Source organism: Saccoglossus kowalevskii, chromosome 3 (assembly GCF_978046115.1).
Source record: "Saccoglossus kowalevskii chromosome 3, keSacKowa6.1, whole genome shotgun sequence".
In the NCBI taxonomy this organism is placed as follows: Eukaryota; Metazoa; Hemichordata; class Enteropneusta; family Harrimaniidae; genus Saccoglossus; species Saccoglossus kowalevskii.
This window is the reverse complement of record NC_140643.1, coordinates 29,038,847-29,060,939: the sequence shown is the minus strand read 5'-3', so window position 1 is coordinate 29,060,939 and position 22,093 is coordinate 29,038,847. Positions and strand designations below refer to the sequence as shown.

Here is a 22,093-nt window from a genome sequence, read left to right as displayed (position 1 = left end):
GATCCCACCAGGGCTCTACTTGCTTAGTGGCTGTCAAATTTCTCAAAGAAATTTTCTATAAAAGCAAATGCTTCTGTACTTTTTGGAATTTTCTCACTTAAAGCCAGAATGAAATTTGAACAAGTTTGAGTGACTAATCAAACTTTCTCACTAACCATGTTTTCTTTGAGAAAACACTGAATTGTGTGTTTTAGAACTTGATTTTCATAATTTTGTATTTATGCTATTGCAGTGAAGTCTTTTGTTGTGCTGACTAAAGAGTTACTTCAGGAGACTGGTGTAAAATTCATCCTAAGTGAAAAATTTTCCCAGGATCCACTGGAGGAGTATTTCAGCAGACATCGCTCCTGTGTTGGTCGCAATGACAATCCATCAGTTGAAGAATTTGGAAGAAATGCCTTATCGCTCTATGTTGCCGGCTCCCAACAAGTACAAACAACCATCAGAAGTAACTGTATTTTACAGGATGTAGGGAACCAACAGCTGTCTGATACACCTCTTCAAAGAAGACCAAGGAAGAGACTTCAGGCAACACCATTGCTGTGATTAATTACAATGTTGTGCTTAATAGGGGTTCAAATATTTTGTTAGTTTAAAAAAAGGGGGGATACAGTATTTATATTTGACCACACAATCAGTGTTGAGATCCACCTTCAATAATTGTAAATTTATTGTTGTATATATACCCAGCGGAAACGCCTTTTTCCACTTGCAAAAGTTTTTTTTTTTTGGGGGGGGGGGGGGGCTGGTCATTAAAACAAGGCATGGTATTACAGTTTTAACCACATGATTAGTGGATATACAAGGTTATTTCTTTCAAATAAAAAATGTAAATTAGCATCTTTAGTAAAAATTAATTTTGTTATTTCTGTGTTGTCATGTGAATGGTGTTTTGACAGTTGATGCCCTATAAATGTTTTATATGCATGTTCAAGAATGCTATCTGTCAGTGATGTATTTACCATATAGGCCCCTGAGCTCTCTTCATGCATGGACATATTGATACTCATGAATATTATGGCAATAAATATTTTATTAATACCAAAAAGTCTAAATATACAGTTGTCATATGTTCTGAAAAGAAGTTGGGAATGCCGCCTTAAAATCTTTCCATCAAAATTGCACGTCAATCCATCATTTTTAAAAACAGCCACCTCATTTGCACAATTGTTTCCTTAAACTTTTTTCCCCTTTTTTTGAAACCTTCTGGTCTTGCAGCTTTCGTAAATACATATAAACATTAGCATATGACCTACATCGAATACTTGCATATGAATCTATAATTCTACCAAATAATGAGTTGGCAACGTGGCAATTTTCAATATGATTCGAGACAATATTCCAACCATCTGCAATGCTAGCTGATTTATATAATGCAGAAACAAGATTCTGTTTTAGATTAACATCCCTATATGATTGCATTTTATCAATCTTCAGGTTTTTCCTTGCCTCGTTCTCTATACGCCTGATAAAAAGGTAAAAATTGTCATTTACTGAGTACAATCCACCACGGTTGACCAAATCTATCCATTTCCTGGTACAATGCAGAAAACTGTTGGAGTCTACACAACTGTCCCTACTTTTCCAATCCTGAATAGCATCTAGGCAAGCTTGTGCAAAGTTGCTATTAAACTTGGAATAGAATTTCTGTAAATGAAATGGCACATAACCTGCAATATACCGAAGTACTTGCTGTTCTTCTTTAGTGATACTTAAATCTACATCAGTGGTAACTTCTGTACAAGCTTTGCCAAGTTTCGCTTGCAATAAACATTTTATCAGAGAATCTAATAAAAATTGAGACAAAAACAGTTTTGGTCTTGATGGTATACACAAGTTGCGTGACTCTAGGTAATTATCAAATATCAATGGAATTTTACTACCAAGGCTGAGAGAGTGAAATGTAGTACACATAATGTCTAGCGATAAATTAGATTCCTTGACAGACTCAGCACTCTGCCAAAGTTCTTTAATCAATGCAACACCAAGATCATTAGCTTCACAGGAAGTGTCTTTCATAGTTGTTAACACCTTTACTATATCTTCTTCCATGTCTTCATTCAGTTGAAGCATTGGATCTGATAAAACATCATCTACAGCATTAGACAGAATTTTTCTGTGATCAGAAATAGCATTCTCCAAGGTGTATTCAGGAAGTGCTTGACTAGTGGTCACTGAAAAAAAAAGTTACATGTTTATAAACCTGGTCCTAGCTTTTATAGGTTTCAAAAAATAAATGGGTAAAGAAGTTTCCAAATTCCGGTTTTATGTGTATATGAAAACAATCTATGGGTCATGTAAAAAAATGAGAAAAGGCTGATAAATATTCAATACATTACCGTTACTGCTTTTCCTACGGACACTGCCGTTATTACTGGGTTTTCGCTGGGAAAATTTCGCCTTACAACCTGAAGAGAACAAATATAAAATTTATAGAAATTACTATAACACAATCAACACTGGAGATGGTTTAAAATATTTCACAACGAAGTAACAGTTTTAGTCGACAATGTACAAAATTTCAATTAAATACCTGAAGAACACTCTTTACAGTACCATTTGCCTGTTGGTATGGTCGCTGGTGTGAGATCGACACAGGCAAAATGAAACCACCCAAACTCGCAATTTCCAGAATCACAACAAATCATCTCATTCGTTTCCGAACCTCCACATAAACAAAACGAATCCTCACTCAGAATAAATTCTTCTAACGCCTCAATTTCACTATAATCAAAACTATCATTTTCTTCAGCGGTAATGTGCTCCACTACGTGCGACGCCATCTTTGCTTAGGCGGAAATGGCACGTGACCCGGATGTGCCGACCGACTCCGAGAACTGCCGAACGCACAGTGCAAACAGATTTAGGGATCACCCAGCTACGCGATTACGATCTTAAACGTAATTAGAAGTAAACATCAATGTTTATTTATTACTTCAAAATAATCAGCGGCAAAACAGATTGATCAAAGAAAATTGGTCAGTGGTTCATCCTTTCTTAGTACATCCATGATTTTACAAAATACTGGTAAATTTTAAAAATATTCTAATGTGATTGTTGCTTGGATATTTGTATATATTTTTATAGTTATTTTCTGTATTGTATTTTAATGTAATATTTTAAATGGCTCCTTGTAAAACAGCATTTAGCTGACTGGATTCCTAATAAACTTTGAAACTTTGGCAATTATCCAACAACAAAGCAATCCGCCAACGAGCAGTCTTACCGATCATCCTGTAGCGCCGATTTCCCAATCAACGGTCGCACTAGCCCAAGCAGCTGCAGTAATCAGTCATCAGAATGATCAAGGTTCGAATCCCGCAGTTGTTACCCCTCGGATGATACAGGATCTGCAATTGTCTGTCTCCAACCTAGCCAATATCGCTGCCATGCAGCGTCAACACCAAACACGGGAAGTGACGTTATTCAGTTTCGCCCAAAACAGGAAGCGGAAACTCTGGGTCGCAATATGACGAACAGCCAAAACACTCTGCAGAATACTAACGTTGTCTTTTGTTGAGCTTATTTCACCATCCCTACGAAGAGATATCCTAGCAGGTAAGGATATTATTCTTGCCTGCCTGCTCATACCTAACTATGGAAATTCCGACTCACAGGGGACGAAGCGTTTAACATAATAGGGCGTTACTACTATTCTCCTTCCCAGAGCTCCTTGCGGTTAAATTACCGAAAGTATCTCTGCCACCACACACCGCCATTTTGTGGTGAAACACCACAAGACTTTTACTACGCGTAATATTTGCGTATTTTTGTTATTAGAGTTTTAAAATATTTCACCGATAGCTGATAATGATTTTTTTGCAAACGCACTGAAAACGGTGAAATAGTTATGATTTACAAAAGAAAATAAATCCATCGCGTAATAACCGTTACTAAGGTGTTACTCGGTTCATCAAACCGACCGTCCTGTGGATTGCCAGGCGAAGAAATATAAACAAACGAAAGCACTTCGTAGTATTGACGACTAAATCGTGCTACTGCCACACCGTTTGTGTTACGTAAAGTAAAAAATTAGCTTCTCAATTTAAAATTAGCCAGAATCTATAAACAACGCGTACATTTTCGTCAGGTTCGAAAATCAAACACCTGCCTTGGAATGTTTTGTTGGGCGTCTTTGCCAAAAAGCTTTATTTAGTTTAAAAGCAAAACTTGGACATAAGCCAAATTTTCATCCATTTACAATGCTATCCCTTTGCGATAAACTAATTAGGCCCATACTAGTTTACGGAAGTGACATCTGGGGTCACGAAAGCACATACAAATCAAGTGTGGAAGAAATTCACCTAAACTTTTGTCGTTTTGTTTTTGGAGTCAGGAAGAACACATCAATCTTGGGTATTTATGGGGAACTGGGAAAATACCCACTCGACATATTCATCAAAAAACAATTAATTAAATACTTCAACAGAGCAATGAATACATCAAATGAATTGGTAAGAGAGGCAGCAATTATGAACAAACCATTAAAAAGCAGATAGTACAGCGAAACCAAGGAATTAATTTTGGAAGTTGAAAAAATATATAAATTATACTGGAAAAGGGAAATTAACGGAGGGACTGATGATAACCAAAATAACAATAAGAGATGAAATAAACTCAGAACGTACAAAAATTTCAAAAATGAATTAATTTTAGAAAATGATGTGATCGAAATAAAGAATGCCGAACAACGTGAATGTCTAAGTAGGTTCCGTCTGAGCAATCATAAATTAAAAATTTAAACAGGGTGGTACACCAAACCAAAAACCGAAATGGGAAAGAACAATCTGCGAACTGTGTTTAAATAACAAAGTAGAAGACGAGTACCATTTCATGATTGAATGCCCTTTTTACGAAAAATCGCGAAAAGCACTATTTGAAGAGTCTACTAAGCACATCATATTGAGTGACTACAACTATTTTTTTAAATTAATGGGTGATACAAACCTGAATGTACAAATACCAGTTGCCCAATTTATCAAAAATAGCACGAACCTTAGACAGCAACATCTTCTGGCAAATTAACATAATTACTTTTCTGCTTTAATACGTTTTTGTTTTCTGATTTCCATGTTTCGTTGATTTACTGTTAATTTGTTTTTATTATTATTTGATCTATTTTTTTTGTCAATATTATTACCTACATATATCAATAGTTATTTTGTAATTGTAGCCTGTTGGGTTTTTTTAAACCCTTATTGTGCTTTAGATAGTAATTTTTGTAAAATTTGTTAAGTTTTATATATGTGTTTAGCGGTTAGTGTAACCATTTTAATTCCTTCTGAGGAATTGTAAGTGTTTCAATAAACTACTGTAAGTAGTTCCACTGTGACGAAACGACCAATCAACGACAAGCATAATATCGCGTGGTGGCAAAGATATATTCGTGGAATAGAACTCTGCCTGGGAGATTGCGTTACTACCAATCAGATCGCAGGATTCACGATCTCTAGAATGACACGCCCTTTGGACATACATGTAGATATATAGTCGTCTCGTGCCTTGATGACTCATGCATGAGTGTAGTTTAATATCATTAACATTCACAAATAAGTAATGTGTTTGTAACTAAAATATCCTGATCTTTTTAGAAACTAACTACTGCCACACCTGATTTACCACAGTCAGAACATCAGATCAACTATTATTGTGCACCTTACTGGCACTAGTATAATCTCATACATTATCGTAGAAGTTACGTTGGGGTAAGTTATATTGACGTCGAACCCACCTTAGTCATGTCATCGGTCTTCGGTGTTATTATTAACCAATGTTTGACACACAATTATTTTATACCCGGTAGACCATTTGACGGTGCATGTTTTGTTTTTATTTCTGCTTGAATCGTGAAGACCGTTTATTAATCTGGACGATAACTGGTAAACCTAACTCCTGTGCATGTTGTATTCAAAACTTGATTTCCGCAGATCGAAATGCCACAATGTAACTGTGCACTGCATTACATCATAAATAATTATTAATGTGTATTAACAGTTTACAAATACATAATCTCTGAACTGTGCAGGGTTAAAACACGAAAAATAACAAAATGTTTAATGCAATTATGTCTAGTACAATTAGAAATATTAACAGCCAACTCTCAGACTCACTTATATATTTCAGAAAAGAATATTCGGTATTCATTATCATGGCAGACGCTAAACGTGTTCAAATAAGCAAGGACGAATTTGACGAGCGTTTTCTAACATGTAAACTATGCGAAGAGCCGTACAATGATGAAGAGAAGATTCCAAAATATCTTCCCTGCCTGCACACATACTGTAAATCGTGTTTGTCCAACTATATTGGAACAACAAAAGAATTCAATTGCCCAGAATGCAGACAAAAAACGCAAACTCCACATAACGGCGTTGATGGTATACCTAATAATTTTATCATACAAAATCAACGACAATACTTTGTAACACAGGAAAAGGTAACCAAGAAACTTTTCATCCCATGTCAAAGCTGTAACCGAAATCAAGATGCCTCTGCCATCTCGTTTTGTATGAATTGCCGTGCATTCCTTTGCAATCTTTGCGATGAAGCACATGCCTATTCACTTGGTTTAAAAACCCATGAGCTGAAACCAATGGAGGAATTGACAGCATCCTCGAAAGGTATAGATGAATCAATGCTGCGACGTAAAACATATTGCTCCCGAGGTAGAAATCATCAAAATCAGGAGCTTACACTATTTTGTGATAGCCAAGCCTGTCAGTCAACTATTTGCCTGCAATGTGCGTTTTTGGATCACAATAAAGCGGATGGACATGAACCAATCGAGATAGAGAAGGCGTTAGGAAAATATACTGGAATCATACAAAAAAAGTTAGAAGTTTTGAAAAAAAGGAGCAACGTGTTAAAAACTCTAATCAGAGAGGTAGACGCGGATCAGGCCAACTTAAAGGACAGTAGCACAAATGAACAAAGAGAAATCACGAATTTCTTCAATCAATTGTTTAAGAAACTCGAAATTAGAAAGACAGAACTTCTCTCTGAAGTGAAAAAACAGGAGGACTTGGTAGAATCTTGTTTAAATAGCGAAATGAATGACCTTGAATTAGAACTTACAGTCACTAATAGCACTGCTGAATTTGCAGAACACGCACTGAAACATAGCAGTGACATTGAACTATTAACAGCAAAAGATGATATCAGTAGTCAGATGGACAAAGTGTCTTCAAAAGTCATTTCACCTCACGTTGTCAAAGTTGAAGAATTTCCACACTGCTTTCATCCAACCGATGTACCTGAATGTTTGGTGAAGAGGGCAGTATTTGTTGGTTATGGTGGAAAGACGAGGTGTGATATTCAGGCCATTGATAAGTGTGTTGGTACTGAATGTAAAATTACTATCACCCCACATGGAATGGATGGAAAACCACTGGGCGTGTCTGGAATCAGTTTGGATACTACCATTGGTGGCCCTGATGAAAAGCTGACTGAGACAACAGCGATAGACAATGGTGATGGTACTTATAGAGTAATATTTCGACCAAAGCAACACGGAAGACACAGCGTTATGATTAAAATATATGGTACTCCTGCAGTGGTGAAACCGAACATAATTGATATCAAAGATAAATTGAAAACGTAGCGTGACATTGAAATGAATATCACATAATCAGAGTGAATATAATTAATTATAGTCATAATTCGTTACTTGTACCCAATGTTAAACTGAATAGCTTCGACTTATATTTGCTAATTTAATACTTCACAATTAAATACATGTTTGAGGTGATTATACATACTGCAGTACTGTCTATATTGCAGTGCATTGCGTTATTTCCAACCTGACATCTTGATCCAGCCTATCTATACATCTTTAATAGGTAATCCTAGTTTATCGCTTCAATTTAATGCGGCGTCAGCAACTTGATATCTAATTGTCATTACAGGAAATGTTGCAAACCAAATTTGTTTTACTTTTGGGAAACTTGAGCCATTAACTAGTCGAATGTTCATAACAAAATGTCAATCAAGAATGTCGACATTTTTCATTTACTGATCTTTCAAGTTGAATGAATCGTGTTTTTCTTAAAGTTACATGTAAATACCAGATACCTAAGTAAATTACCTTCGCAAAGAAAGCCATGTTTTTGCTGGCGTTGATTTTTATGTTATATTTAGAAGTGGCTGCTCTTCAAAAATGAACCAGTCTGTTAGTTCCGGTATATCTTAATATTGTTACCATAGAAACATGGATGTTTTCATTTCAATTATTATTCATTGCATGAGATGTCATTTTTTGAGAGGGGTTGTCTTTGAAACAAAGAGCAATTGATTATACCTCGTTGTCATTGAGAAAACTATAATTTGAAATATTTTTTCACCAGTGCTATATAGGGTTACTATCTTATTTCTTTAGCGAGAATTAATTTTGTTGTCCTTTTTACAAATAAACTTGAAGCTTGTGTCAATATGTGCTTTGTCATTCAATGAAAACAATAGCATAAAAGTACAATAGTGTAGAATATAAATCAAACCTGTGACAGAGGTTTGTATTCTGTGTGTGCTTTATAGATGTTGTACAATTCATAATGTAGAGTAGTCTGATGGATGATGTATGCATGGTTAAAAAGAATGAATCGAGATACACAGATACAGTGGGTCACAAAATGGAAAAAATGCAGAAACGACAGTGATTTTCTCATCCAGAAAATACCTAAACGCCTTCTCACTGCGACAAGACATCATCAGTTACAGTGGCGGCAGCATGAAGGGCAGAGGGGCGCGACCGCCCCCTCGAAAACAAATGTTGGGGTGTCGCTCTCTAAAATCCAGCTGAAACCCTTTGTGTCAGTAAAATTTGCCCCTCAAAATACAGGGGCTAGATGTCAACATTTTTAAGGGGGAGCTGACCCCCGTAGGAAGGTGAGCAGATCTTGCCCCTCCATGCAAAATTTCGTGCCGCCATCTCTGAGTTGTCCAGTCAAAAGTACAGAAGTTCAGAAGTACCAGTCACTAAGTGGTATGCTGCCCCAAAACCAGTCAAACAATTGCCCATATCATATCACCAACAGCTTCATAACATTTGACCTCCCATATGTCAAGCGCATTGTGCTGTTATCAGCATCGCATTTAAACCCCAAGGCTGTTAGTGTATTGCCACGATTTGGTACCTTGTGTATGCGATGACATACTATATTTTAGCTGGCACGTTATTTTAGATATATTAGCTCATGTGTAATTTCGTTAATTCAAAATGTAGCTAATTCAAAAGAAAGTATATTCTTATAAGATTGTTAGCATTTTAGCTAAATTAAGATTCTGTTAATGTATGCATTGAGCCAAACTCGTTAAAATAGCATGTAGTTATTTAAAAGTAGAATACTTATACTAGCGAGTGTACGATTGAATGGATTTTTTATTCTATTCACTGAACGAATTTTACGGAACTATATGGCTTAGCATACATGTTCTTAACTCATAACTTAAATTACTGTTACAGTAAAAAGGTTATTTATTAACTGGGTTTTAATTTTGTTTATTTTGCTGACTGGAAAATGCGCTAAAATTAGCATAGAACACATTATCTAAATGATGAAACCGTAAATTTAAAACCCACTGAATATACCTGAAACGGTAAATCAGCGAAATTCAAACCCAGTGAAAATTAGTCATTTTACAATATCTGTTTCGTACTTCATCAACATAGCTGCCACAAGGACATTTTGAATTAAACCATGCGACAAAATGGCATGCATTAGTAATCTACCATTAGTGATGTCAATGACAAGTTTGAATAAAACCAACCACTACCTTGGACAACCAGAATAAGATTTCACTTCCCAATCAAAAGCAATGCAATAAAACTTTTCCATACAATTGCCAGTATCGTTCTCACAAAAACAATAAAGTTTGTTGAAAAATTACTTTATTTTGTCCTTTTAAAATGTGAATTGCATCCACTACAATAACACATTTATAAATATACTGCAACCATCATCGCACCAAAACATTTTACATGGCAAATAATATTTCTTCATCAAAAGTTGTAAAGTCTTTATTTACAAATATACATGCTGAATAAATGAACTCTGCATGATTTCCTTTTGTAAAAGTAATTTAATGATTTTAATTTAGATTTCAAACTAAAAAAAGTGTACTTGTTTATATTTATACAAAACCAAAGAATCTGGATTTCTCGAAACTGTTAAAAAGACACACACTCTAATCCTTTGAGAAACATATTTTTTCACATCAACATTTTAGTGATCATTTTGAAAACTTGTGTATTTTTATATAATTTCTTTGGCCCAATGAACATAAATTCTTCTTGACTTTCAAGCAAAAGGAAAAGATTATGCAGCTACGTTTTTGTGCATTTAAAGAGTTAAGGCAACCACAAATTGGAAAGTCCTAATCACGTCATGTATAATTTAACAATAATTTGGACTTTATTTTATAAAAGATTATAAAACCAAAATACCCAAGATAAAATTTGTAATAAGACATCATACATAATTAAAATGAAAGACTACAAAATGTGTCAATATTGATGCCCTTACTGCATTCCCACTGCATACTTTTATTCAATATGCATGAATTAAAAATAAATAGTTTTAGGAGGTGACAGTCAACAAATAAAATTTGTTCAAGATTATTTACAAAAAAGGGAAAATAATGGACATAAGACTTTTGAATATAAAAATTCAATAAATGTTTACATTCGCACAGAGAATCATTATAATTCTGGAATATAGTTTGAAAATATTCTTAACTGTTGCATAGAAGGTAAAATAGTACAAACGTTTATGTATATACATGTATTATACAAAAGTTAAAACCTGAGTGCAGTACAGTGAAGTGAAAATTGAAAAATAAACTGTGTGTAATAGGTCACATAATGGAGGCTCTGTTTATTTGCTGTGTGAATAAGTTTCAAAACATTTCTCAATTCGGGCGTCAAATCACTTTCCAAAACAATGGTTTGATGGAAAATATGTACATTGTATTCAATCAAATAATTTTGTAATTTAAAGTACATTATATTTAGCCTGGAATTTAGCCTTTCTGAGTACACTCAAGAATGGCCTGGTGAATTGCTTTGTAACTTTGTACTTCGCACAGATTTATGTGTCGTCACTGATTAGCTGTTTCCATGACTACAGCACATTATTTTCGGAACACGGATGCGCAGACTGGTATAATTTGTATAAGACCAGGTAAGTTAGTGTTGAATATCTAGTCTACTGGGAATAGGAAGACTTAGGTCTGTGAGATTTCTTTTGCAGAGACGGCCCATTTGACAGTTGCGGTTCAGACATTTTATCTTTGCTTCTTCTGTGTTTACCACGTCTGTTCCTAGGCAGCTGACAACTGGTATCTGGGTCGGTATCAACCCAATTATTGGCTTGCAGCGGTTCAATCCCTGATGTTGATGATGTTGACGGTTCTGATATAACTACCCTTACCGACTTGGGATTAGCTGAAATAATATGATCCAGGTTATATACGCAGAGCTAATTTACACAAACATGGTCACATGTGGCTGGCTCAAATGAACTTTAAATGAAGTTCAAATTCATTGAAACTTTCATTTATATGGAATTTTTATACAATCACAGTTTTACATTATTATGCCAAATATCAATCTAATTTTCAGTAAAAATCTGGTACATGAATCACCATGTCATAGTCCTATAAGTGCTTTGATATATAAATTGGTTACGATTATACAAATTAGGTAATTAACCAAAAACGAACTAGGTTATTAAATTAAAATCCAAAAAGCAGAGAAGAAATCAGAAAATTGGCTGAATATTATGCAAATAAGGTAATTAATATGCTCATTTCAAGCAACAAACTAATTAGATGTGCAGATTATCCCAAAGCACCCAGGTATTAAATTACATTAAATTCTGATGCACAGTTCATTGGAACACATGCTAGATAATAATTTTGATCATTAATATTACTACCGTAAATTTAAATTACAATTTAATTCCACTTCAATAAATTCCAAATCAAATTTTTCTAAGATTACATTTAATTAAATTTCATCTCAAATGGCAAAATAAAAATTTCTGAAAATGTAAAACAAAGAGAAGAAGTCACTTTATGATGTTATCATCACTTGGCTGTGTGTTACATAAATTTAGTTTCCTAAATGTATGTACACACACACAGACAAGATGAACTCTGAGAAGACTCACTTTGTCAACAATAATAATAAGTGATAAGCTATTAAAGCCATTCATATAACAGAAATTTTAAATTGTGCCTAATTAATTAAATTGGTGATGAAGTTTTATACAATTGTGGGTGCTCATTACTGTGCCTATATCGGTGAAAATGAAATAAACAGCATGCACTCACTCGACCCCAGCTGCTGCATCAAACACAAACCAGATGAACTAAGACAGATAAACACGACATGGTACAATATCTGACAAAGTTACAAACATTATGAACATTAAAATAACGTAACAGTGATATTTGTCTTTGCTTAGAATTTGAACTCAAAACTTTAAACAGCACATCAAACTCTAAAATACATTTGCACATTGTTATGTTTTGCTTGCAGATGTTATGTTTCTTGTATGCCAGAAAATCATGTGACTTTATATGGCCTTGACAGAATCGATCATTTTTCAATAAAAACTGCTCTTCGATGCATCTGATTTTTTTTTCAGTCAGGGTAGCAAAATGTAAAAGATAATTTTGCAAATATACATGAATGTATAATACAGCTACCTTGAAAACTATATTTTAAATATGGTTGTGGTGATTTAACTCTATTAGCAGTAAAGTTAGCTATATATTAACTGATGGAGAATGTGCATTACTGTGCCAGAAATAAATAGGTTCAAGTTCTAAGTTTCCACACATGCAGTAAATAATCATTTGTGTGAGTGAAATATTTCCAGTGTCTTCAAATGCTTGTGAAATCAGTGAGCATGACAAAACAGGTGATGATTACACTTAAATAACAACAAACATACCTGCAATGGGTTTTAGTTTGGGTTCTTCAGATATAGATTTCAGCTTACAGTGATCACATGTGACAGGGCACCTTGTCTCCATCACCTCACATAACATGTGATCAGTAAATGATTCAAAGTCGGGGTATTCATACGCTGCATATCGTCCTTGCCAAGCAATGTGACCTGAGCATGACAATAAATATATTGAGACCAGCAACAATGGAATCTTATCAGTTGACAATCAACAAAAGCGTACAATCATACAGTTTGGCTTTCACCCCACATTTTATGCATTCATTTTGTGTATTTATCACCTATGTCTCACACATCATATTTGACTGCACTAAACTGGAAATTGCATAGACTGGTGCATCCATGATATTTGTACTTTTTATTACTGGTAGACCAATTTTAATATATGTATATATTGGCCCATTCCTGGCTCCTCCAGTTCTGTGATATTTCCATTTATCCCAACCCAATTTGGCAGTGTAGTTTGGAAATTAGTAAATGTGTTGTTACTAAGATCAAAAATATATTAACCCACAGATGCTTTATTTGAACCAATGATCTTCTATACATCTGAGAATATAAACTACCGTTCATGAGTCTTAGTCAGCAAACTTACCATCTGAATGAATAACTACCATTGTTGGAACACCTTGTATGCCGAACAACTCAGCAACACCTGTGACATTGGACGAATCACTGCTACTGTTACTGTCGTTACGTACAAGACCTGTAAAAAAAAAACAAGAAAGATAATTATAACTCAAGGGTAAACATTGAAGATGTTATTAGTTATTAATGTCATAGCTACATGGTATATTTTTATTGTGAGCGAAGGGCTTGTAAATTTACAAATTAAAGTAACTATATATGGAAACTAGCAGAATTTGACTAAAATTAAATATATATTATAAAAAGGCATTTTTTGTGATGTGATGGAAGTCGCATGAAGGTTTTTATTTCTTCAATAATACACGTATACGAATTTTATCAATATCAGGGTATGCAAGAGTGTGAAATGCGATGAAGATCCCACATTGACGAATTCATACGATATGCATGATCACAAAATCTAGAAATCTTAATTAAAATTAGTGAGTCTGCGAAAGTACTAGTTCATGTTCATCTCAGATAATGTTGATTTTACATTTTTGAATGCAGCAAATAATTTCACTCATTTCTGTTTATGGTATACCACAGGGAGTTGGACAAACTTATGTATTTTAATAAATTATTAAATAATAAATTGTTATATAACTTTTCTTTTACCCCCCCCACTTCCTGGTATCGATTTCAAGTAATCACTGATCCTTGTTTATACCACTCTTTCCTTTATCACAACTTTGTTACGCGCTAATGTTATATGCAAATTTTAACGCGCGGTGTAGACACGCCCTATAGTAAAATATCCCAAGGGTTGAAACGTGCCAGGACTGTGGCATGAGCACAACCGTAAAGCCGGTGGGGCATTTAATTTATTCATGAGATGCATTAATAAACAAGAAATGCTGTGCGATTTTTTTAAATCCGGGGAGTGTAATCTCCAATGCGACACAGCTTCAATGAATCAGTGACTCTTCTGTAAAATGGTTTCTACTTCAAATGTCGTTTGCGTTGCTCTTCGAGATCTTTCTAATGAAAATAATCAACATGGCAGCAGCACAATTCATGGGAAAATTGTTTACTTCTGATCATGTGACAACAATATACAAGTCATTCTTTGCGATAGAGGTCAAAGATCGCAACATCCGGTTTCCGGCTTTACGGTTGTGCTCCTGCCATGTCGCTCGATCGCAATGAGTTTTAATAAATATTCAAGTGCAAATGCAATTGTGTCACTTTCTAATGCCATCCATGTCATTACAGATGCCATATATGTAAAGAAAACGAACTTTGAAAGGTTCGAATGCGTGATTTTATGCCACAGTCCTGGCGTGTTTCAACCCTTGGGATATTTTACTATAATAGGGAGTGTCTACATCACGCGCTAAAATTTGCATATGACATTAACGCGTAACAAAGTTGTGATAAAGGAAAGCGTGGTATAAACAAGGATCAGTGATTACTTGAAATCAATACCAGGAAGGGGGGGGGGGGGGGTAAAAGAAAAGTTATATAACATTTTATTATTTAATAATTTATTAAAATACATAAGTTTGTCCAACTCCCTGTGGGTATACAGTAACTATAAGGAGGTCTTCATTGCATATCATATATATATATATTATGAAAGTTGCATATCCTTATCTTATGAATCCTTAATTGTAGAGCACCTCTGTCAAAGAAAGTATACATTGAACATTTTTTCAGTAATACAAATCAAAACTAATAATGTTACAATGTCATTTTGAAACAAGCATACACAATTCTTACCTTTTCCCGATTTATGCTTATTATTAGCAGTGCTTTTCTTGGCTGGGTTGAATCCAGGAGAAGTAGAATGACATGAACAGCAATGACGGATGCACTTATCATCTCTCCAAGCATTCTCTACAATAACCTCTGCTAAAGAATGTCTATGGTTTGTGGTAGATTCATAACTGGCGCAACAACAGGTAATAAAGGAAATCTAAAGAATAAGACAGATGTACATGAGGAAATTGATGAAATTGATACAGACAACTTGAAGGTTAACGCCACAATTTAGGTGTTACATTTTAGTTAGAAAATGAAATACACACTTATAAATGAAAAAGTTTGAATCAGTAGCTCAAATGAGGAGTTAATTTACATAATTTATTTTACATTTACTGAGTTGCTTTAGTGAATAATTTGGTATTAACAGTCAATGGGTAATAGGTTCAAAGATGGAGCTTTCAGAAACATATTATATAAATACTATAATGATAAGATCATGAAGACAGTACAGCAGGACTATCGACCGGCGTGCAGTGGAGGACGATGCGGCAGCATACAGTGCATACTTTGAGGTATTCTCGTAATAAACTTATTACTATACATCTTTTCCTTCCAAGGATACATCATGGGAATGCGGAAATCCAAAAAGTTTAGAACAGAATCAGCGACCTTGGCAGCAAGGTTTGTTTTTATTATTAGAGAATGTTTACGCACGTGATCATTCTGTATTTGGAATTCGCATTTCCTTATATGGTAGGATGAAAAAAAAACATAGAATAATGCAAACTTACGGCATGCTGTAACATATGGCGTTACAGTGACAGATTTATAATAATCAGTCTTAGAATCTCTTTTGCATTCAATACTACAATGACACCACTCTAATTCTCATTTTGACAAATAAATAATTTTGAGCAACTTACTCTTTTTCCATGGCCTCTGGAATAACGTACAAATGACTTCATTGCTATTTTTGATGCAAGACACCTACAAAAAAAATTTAAGAGATAAGTCAAATTTTTTAAAGTATTGTTGATTTTATAACTGTATCTAATAGACTCCATGTTCAATGATGTATACTCACCATTTTGTCCAAAACAAGATGATAGTTGGTTTTCTTAGTTTTGTTGGTATCAATAAGTGCCAAGCTCCTTCAAAGACATCTAATACTGTAACTGCAGCAGGTGGAACTCTGCGACGTAAAGTTCCTAAATTAACTGCAGCTATGTTGTAAGTACCAAGACTGTCTGAATTCAGTTCCTTTGACAAGCTATCAGAATACGCACAGCAGCCTTCCTCTGGGAATCTGAATTGAAAATATTTATAAACCTCATTATTTGGTATTACTGGTACCGGTAGTATAGGGCAGAAATGTGCTTCCGCCATATTGGATTTCGCAAAGGATTGTGGGATGGAAACCATACAGGGTGTTTGGAGCGGAAACTTGAATCTTTTCCATACAGCCCTGTGCTAACATCAACTGTAAACTTCTCATGTTTTCAAGCAACGTGTTGTATGTTTATATTGCTGGAATTTCAATTAATTTCATTTGAAAAATGTTTTTAGCAGCAGGCTGTAGAAAAACTTAGTGATAGGAAAGTGTATCCAAATTCACTCATTCATTCTTCTAAGTTATGTTTTTAGTATTTTGACATATTACATTGGAAAAAAAAGCATGCATCTATCTTGTCTACTGAAAAGTTCTTGCGTATTAGTTGTATTAGTTGTATAGCTGCTGAAATCATAAGTGGACATAATTATGAGAAAGAATAGAACACTATTTGAGAGACTAAAACAAGTCTGCTGACCTGACATCTTTACTGTGTATGTTATGGAAACAGAACGTGGCAAATGGTAGGAATGGTTCTGTGAAGACAGCAATCTCATCTGATGGTTCACTGTTACCCACTGGATGGTTGGTAACGGTTACAATACTGATTCTGTGCACCAGATCATAGGCATTTAACTGAAAACACATACAGTGATTAATTTATAGTTAATTGTACAAAACAATAATACACTCTGGAATAGGGGATTCCATTGGTTCTCATGAATTGTATGAGATGAATTGATAATTTATACCATAGATTCAAATATTCACTGATGAGGGCAGTTCTATTAATGTCATTTTTTGAGACAGCTCCCTCAAATGATGCAAAAACACTATCAAAAACAATAAATGTAAAACATATTGTTCTTATTCAATCAGATGATAATATTTGATGAGATGTAAAAAGTGCTGAAGTCCACACAAATACTGTGAAATAACTTACTTTAAGTCTTGTATGATTTACATATGTATTAAGCAGAGATCCATATTGTTTGCCATTGACAAGGACTTGGTAACCATTGACAAGTGCATCTCCATCATCCTCAGCTGGCGTCCACTCAACATCTACATACATTGTACCTGTAACATAAGTGAGCAGTTAGTTTGCTTTCAAACATAATTTAGTTAATATTTTACCAACAGGAAGATTTAAATCATGCAAAAATATAGAGAAATTACGAAAATTGGGATCTCATACCTGACAGTTTCTCTAATTTCAATAAACAATGTTTTAAACTATTCTCTACATCAACCAGTGTGGAAGACAATCTAGCAGCCTGAGAATAAAATAGAACAGAACATGTATACTGCATTAAGCTGATAATTCAACTAGAAACAAACATCAGCTGAGTGTCTTAAATAGAAATAATTGTTAGATATGATAGAAAGTAGCAACCAGAGCATGGGGTGAGAGTTTGTATACACAGTAGTAGTGTAGAGCCCAATAAATTGGTCTTTGCATGAAATTCATCATTGTTTTTTTTTTATTGGATTTGATTTTGCGTAACCTACCTGAGCATCGGGAGGCTTGACTCCAGGTGAATCAACACTTGTGTACTGATATAGACTGAGATGTTGCAGTAATCTAAATAGAATAAGGTTAACATTAATGTGGAATGTGAAGAGCAATTTTAAAGTAGTGTTCTAATATTCCATGTCAACATGGCACTGTTTTTAAATTCTGAGACAAACAACATGCCTTCCACAGAATTTGTGAACACCCAGAATGGTATTAAAGTGTACACACCCAAGAAGTGAATCATACTGGAGTCCCTGATCTCCTTATAGGATTTAATCATAATGTGTCTTTCACTATTTACAATGCATTTTTTAATATTAGATTTGCTCAAGTTTAAATTAAATTTGGTATTAACACACTGCAGCTGGTGGTGCGTTAAACCATCTTCTGCAGGTTACTTTTATTAAGGCCTAATTTACCTGTCTCTTTCATTAATATATCTGCATGTCTCTATGTTTAAGTCACATCTTTCATCAACATGGGCTGCAGACACATTTATATCTGGTGGTCCAGGTATGGTGGCAACTTGGCCATATATCGGATCAGACTTGATGGCTGTGTCTAAATCGTGGATAAATATTTCCAAGTATATTTCATATTCAACATGTGGCATCAATTTAACAAACTCTGTGGTCCTTGCATCTGGATGTAAAGGTCCTGCTTCTTTTCTGACGACTTCATTCTTAGACCCTCTACGTTTATGATTCTCACTTGTCACTTCTACACATACACCCTGGGAAAAAAGCAGAGAAAATAATAATCATTCTTAATACAAGTGGACTTTTGTTTGTGAATTGCATTTAAATCAGAGGAAATTAGCACAGATTGCATTTTAGAAGTGTTCTGTTTTTGTTTTATTTCTCTGTCTAACATTCCACAGTCACATGCCATCGTATTTAAGATTCAGGATGTATTTATCACAAATCCTAATCATTGTACGTACTATCCCATGACACACTCATACAAATGCTGACCTTAAAGCTAGCAATCTTCACACCACCAGTACTATACAAGTCATTCCAAGCTACTTTGAGTGAGTTGCGTTTGTTGGTTGGAACTCTTCTCAGTGTGGGTGGCAAAACACCAGGCCAAGTAACTCGCAATATTTCTGATAGACTGCTGTTTAGGTGAGCTTTACTACATAATGCCTGTAACATTTAAATACATGTATGTTAGAAAAGACTGAATCAATAACTATAAAAGTTAATCGGCCGTCTATTGTCCTAGAGCATTTATGTACCAAGTTTTATTCAAATGTGATGATCAATACTTGAGATATCAGTATTAATTAATTATGTTAATTAGGTGATTAAGAAGCATAAATATTTATCAAAAACTAATATCAAGTATAGTCTAGGTTCATTGAAATGTGATGGGTACTCTTTAAAGATATCATTAAAATCCAATGAGTGTTTTTTTAGACATCAGTTCGTACAGCCATAGAACAGCAAAAAATTAACTAATTATGCAAATTAGTAATTAATATATAGAGGATCTCCAATGAGTGACCGTGTAATATCGGATTTATTAAACGAGTGTAGTAATTTTCATATGTTCCGAGCCTTTGGCGAGGAACATATGGAAATTACTACACGAGTTTAATAAATCCGATATTACACGGTCACGAATTTGAGATCCTATTTATCACATGTATTTTTTTTTTTTTGTAATTCAAAGCCAAATGTTTCCACTGTCGTCGGCAGCCGAAATCGACAACGCAAACACTGGGCGCATTGATTCAGTCGAACAAGTAAAAGTGAAGAGTCATTGAAGAGACAAAAGGGTTCAAAAAGAACTTTAATAAAAGTCCAAACACCAACCTAGTTAGAATACAAATAAACAAATTACATTATTTTTAACTTAGACACTTAAAGCGAAAAACGAAAGCAATAAAAACTACTAAATACATCAAAAAGCTGTAGGAACTACAAGTATTTATCGGGGGTTTCCCCGTCACTCCATGACGTCATTGACATGGTCCACGAGATCAAACATGGAAGTCAACGCTGCGTCGATTGAAAGTTATTATTTAGTTCTCATCTGATGAAAGGAATCAAACACATACATCCGACGTCTTTTCGGTGGAATTGTTGAGCTATCAATGTTGGCAATGTTGTAATGTACGTGTACATTAAATACTCCGCCGGAAATGGGGCCTCCAAATATCGGTGTAGATTGTGAACTTAAGGTCAGCTGGGACGCGATGTTACGTTGTGGCTGAGGTTGCATAACTTAAGGTATTGATGTTTGGCACGGGTTTGATGTGCTATAGTTAGGGGTGGCTACTTGATTATTTAAAATGCCAGAAATTTCTCTGTGTTGGTTTTCTGATATAGTGCTGTAGGCATTCACGGACTGAATGTTACGATGACCGGAGATCTGCATTATTTGTCGCGGTGTCGGTGGTATATTTTGGTCACTTAATTTCTGGATGAGATGCTTTCTGGCACTATGATTTGTGAGGCGTTTGTTTGGGGAAAATTTGTGTCGTTTCAGGTGACGTTCAAAGCTAGAAAGCATAGATCGTAAGGAAGTAGGCTCGTAGTCATCACCGCTCGGTTTACGGACACTGATAAAAAAATTGCATAGAATTGTTTCCAGTTCATTTGGAGGGATTTCGTGGATTTCTCTAGCTTCGTTTATTTCTGGTGTCTTCAAAAATTTGCCCAGTAATCTCATATCATATAGAGTTTTCTTGGCTGTGTTTTTGTTTTGTTGAGTTTCGATTGTTCTTCTGACATCGTCATCGGTGACTGGCACAAATCTACATGGTCGTGAAGGCCCGGCCTCGGCGCCGTCGCTGTCAGTGGTCTGTGCTGTCGCTTCACCCAAGGACGCATTTTCTGTGACGAAAAGAAATGTTACATTTGTTATTATAAATATAAAAATAAATTCATGTTGTGGAATCATTTTATTTAGTACTCGCAGTATTGTGATGTATTTTTACCCAATGCATTATGCGATCATACAATACGCCGAGTGATCATGATCTCAGTTTATCAGTTCTGACGAAAGAAAAAACGTAAACGTACCTTCACTTGGTCTTTCTTGCTCGTCATTCATAAATTCTGTCACGTCTATATCAAAAGTATTGACTAAGTCGCCCATATGTATCATGATTTCGAACGTTCGATCAGCTGAAGGTTTGTTTACTTTGAGATGCAAATTTGTACGATTGACAGCAGACGAAACATTATCATGCCCGAACTATTTTCGGGTTGGGAGAATTGAGACTGTGATTAATATCTTCAATTCTTTGTTTATTCAACAGCGATAAAATCAGAGATTATATAGAATCTAAAAATCTAATAAGTATAATATGTAATAATTTCTACATAATTTGTCATTAAAATCTGTCTCATCATAAGTGTTGCATAATTCAGTACTAACTTTACTGATTAGGTCAAAGGTGAAATTAGCTGTATTGGCCAATCACATCACAGACTTAAAGTGTGATGTCACTTTCAAAGTGTGTAATACTAAAAATATCACACGGGTGTTATTACACCGAAAGTGCATGATATCAAGTATAGTCTAGGTTCATTGAAATGTGATGGGTACTCTTTAAAGATATCATTAAAATCCAATGAGTGGTTTTTTAGACATCAGTTCGTACAGCCATAGAACAGCAAAAAATTAACTAATTATGCAAATTAGTAATTAATATGCACAATTATTTATCACAAAACTAATTAGGTCTCTGCACAGTCCTCAAGTAACTATGTACCAAGTTTAATTGAAACGTGATCATTACTACTTGAAATATAAAAAGCTGAAAATTAATTAATTACGCAAATTAGGTCATTGATATGTACCCTAAAAACTATCAGGTCTGTGCAGTGTCATATGACATCTATGTGCCAAGTTTTATTGAAATGTTATGATTAGTACTTGAGATATCAGTAGAAAAGCTGAAAATTGATTAATCACCTAATCAACTCT

At 34.7% G+C, this 22,093-nt stretch overlaps 3 protein-coding genes across 7 annotated transcripts in view; 1 reads left to right on the top strand and 2 right to left on the bottom strand.

Moving 5' to 3' along the window:
- Positions 1–1,015: 1,015 nt before the first annotated feature.
- On the bottom strand, positions 1,016–3,450 carry LOC146747711 (uncharacterized). Of its 2 annotated transcripts, XM_085497001.1 has the most exons (4): positions 3,227–3,350; positions 2,534–2,893; positions 2,340–2,408; positions 1,016–2,174 (listed from the first exon to the last, which is right to left on the bottom strand). In XM_085497001.1, exons 2-4 carry the CDS (start codon positions 2,781–2,783, stop codon positions 1,156–1,158), a joined length of 1,338 nt encoding a protein of 445 aa, XP_085353127.1. In that variant the 5' UTR covers positions 2,784–2,893; positions 3,227–3,350; the 3' UTR covers positions 1,016–1,155. The 2 variants fall into 2 exon arrangements, with proteins under 2 accessions (XP_085353127.1, XP_085353128.1); XM_085497002.1 differs by lacking the exon at positions 2,534–2,893 and having other exon boundaries at positions 3,227–3,450.
- On the top strand, positions 3,423–8,426 carry TRIM (tripartite motif protein). Of its 4 annotated transcripts, none has more exons than XM_085496491.1 (3): positions 3,423–3,558; positions 5,592–5,705; positions 6,124–8,426. In XM_085496491.1, exon 3 carries the CDS (start codon positions 6,149–6,151, stop codon positions 7,598–7,600), a length of 1,452 nt encoding a protein of 483 aa, XP_085352617.1. In that variant the 5' UTR covers positions 3,423–3,558; positions 5,592–5,705; positions 6,124–6,148; the 3' UTR covers positions 7,601–8,426.
- A 1,440-nt stretch (positions 8,427–9,866) lies between these two features.
- The window catches only part of LOC100370084 (uncharacterized), a 113,639-nt gene continuing 101,412 nt past the window's right edge, over positions 9,867–22,093 (bottom strand). The window contains exons 54-65 of the mRNA XM_085497000.1: positions 19,126–19,299; positions 18,571–18,884; positions 18,145–18,217; positions 17,831–17,909; positions 17,576–17,712; positions 17,111–17,268; positions 16,387–16,608; positions 16,226–16,289; positions 15,318–15,513; positions 13,564–13,674; positions 12,954–13,118; positions 9,867–11,437 (exon numbers count right to left, since the gene is read on the bottom strand). Coding sequence (XP_085353126.1) covers positions 11,199–11,437; positions 12,954–13,118; positions 13,564–13,674; positions 15,318–15,513; positions 16,226–16,289; positions 16,387–16,608; positions 17,111–17,268; positions 17,576–17,712; positions 17,831–17,909; positions 18,145–18,217; positions 18,571–18,884; positions 19,126–19,299 — 1,932 coding nt within the window. The 3' untranslated portion in view covers positions 9,867–11,198. The remainder of the gene's footprint in view (positions 11,438–12,953; positions 13,119–13,563; positions 13,675–15,317; positions 15,514–16,225; positions 16,290–16,386; positions 16,609–17,110; positions 17,269–17,575; positions 17,713–17,830; positions 17,910–18,144; positions 18,218–18,570; positions 18,885–19,125; positions 19,300–22,093) is intronic.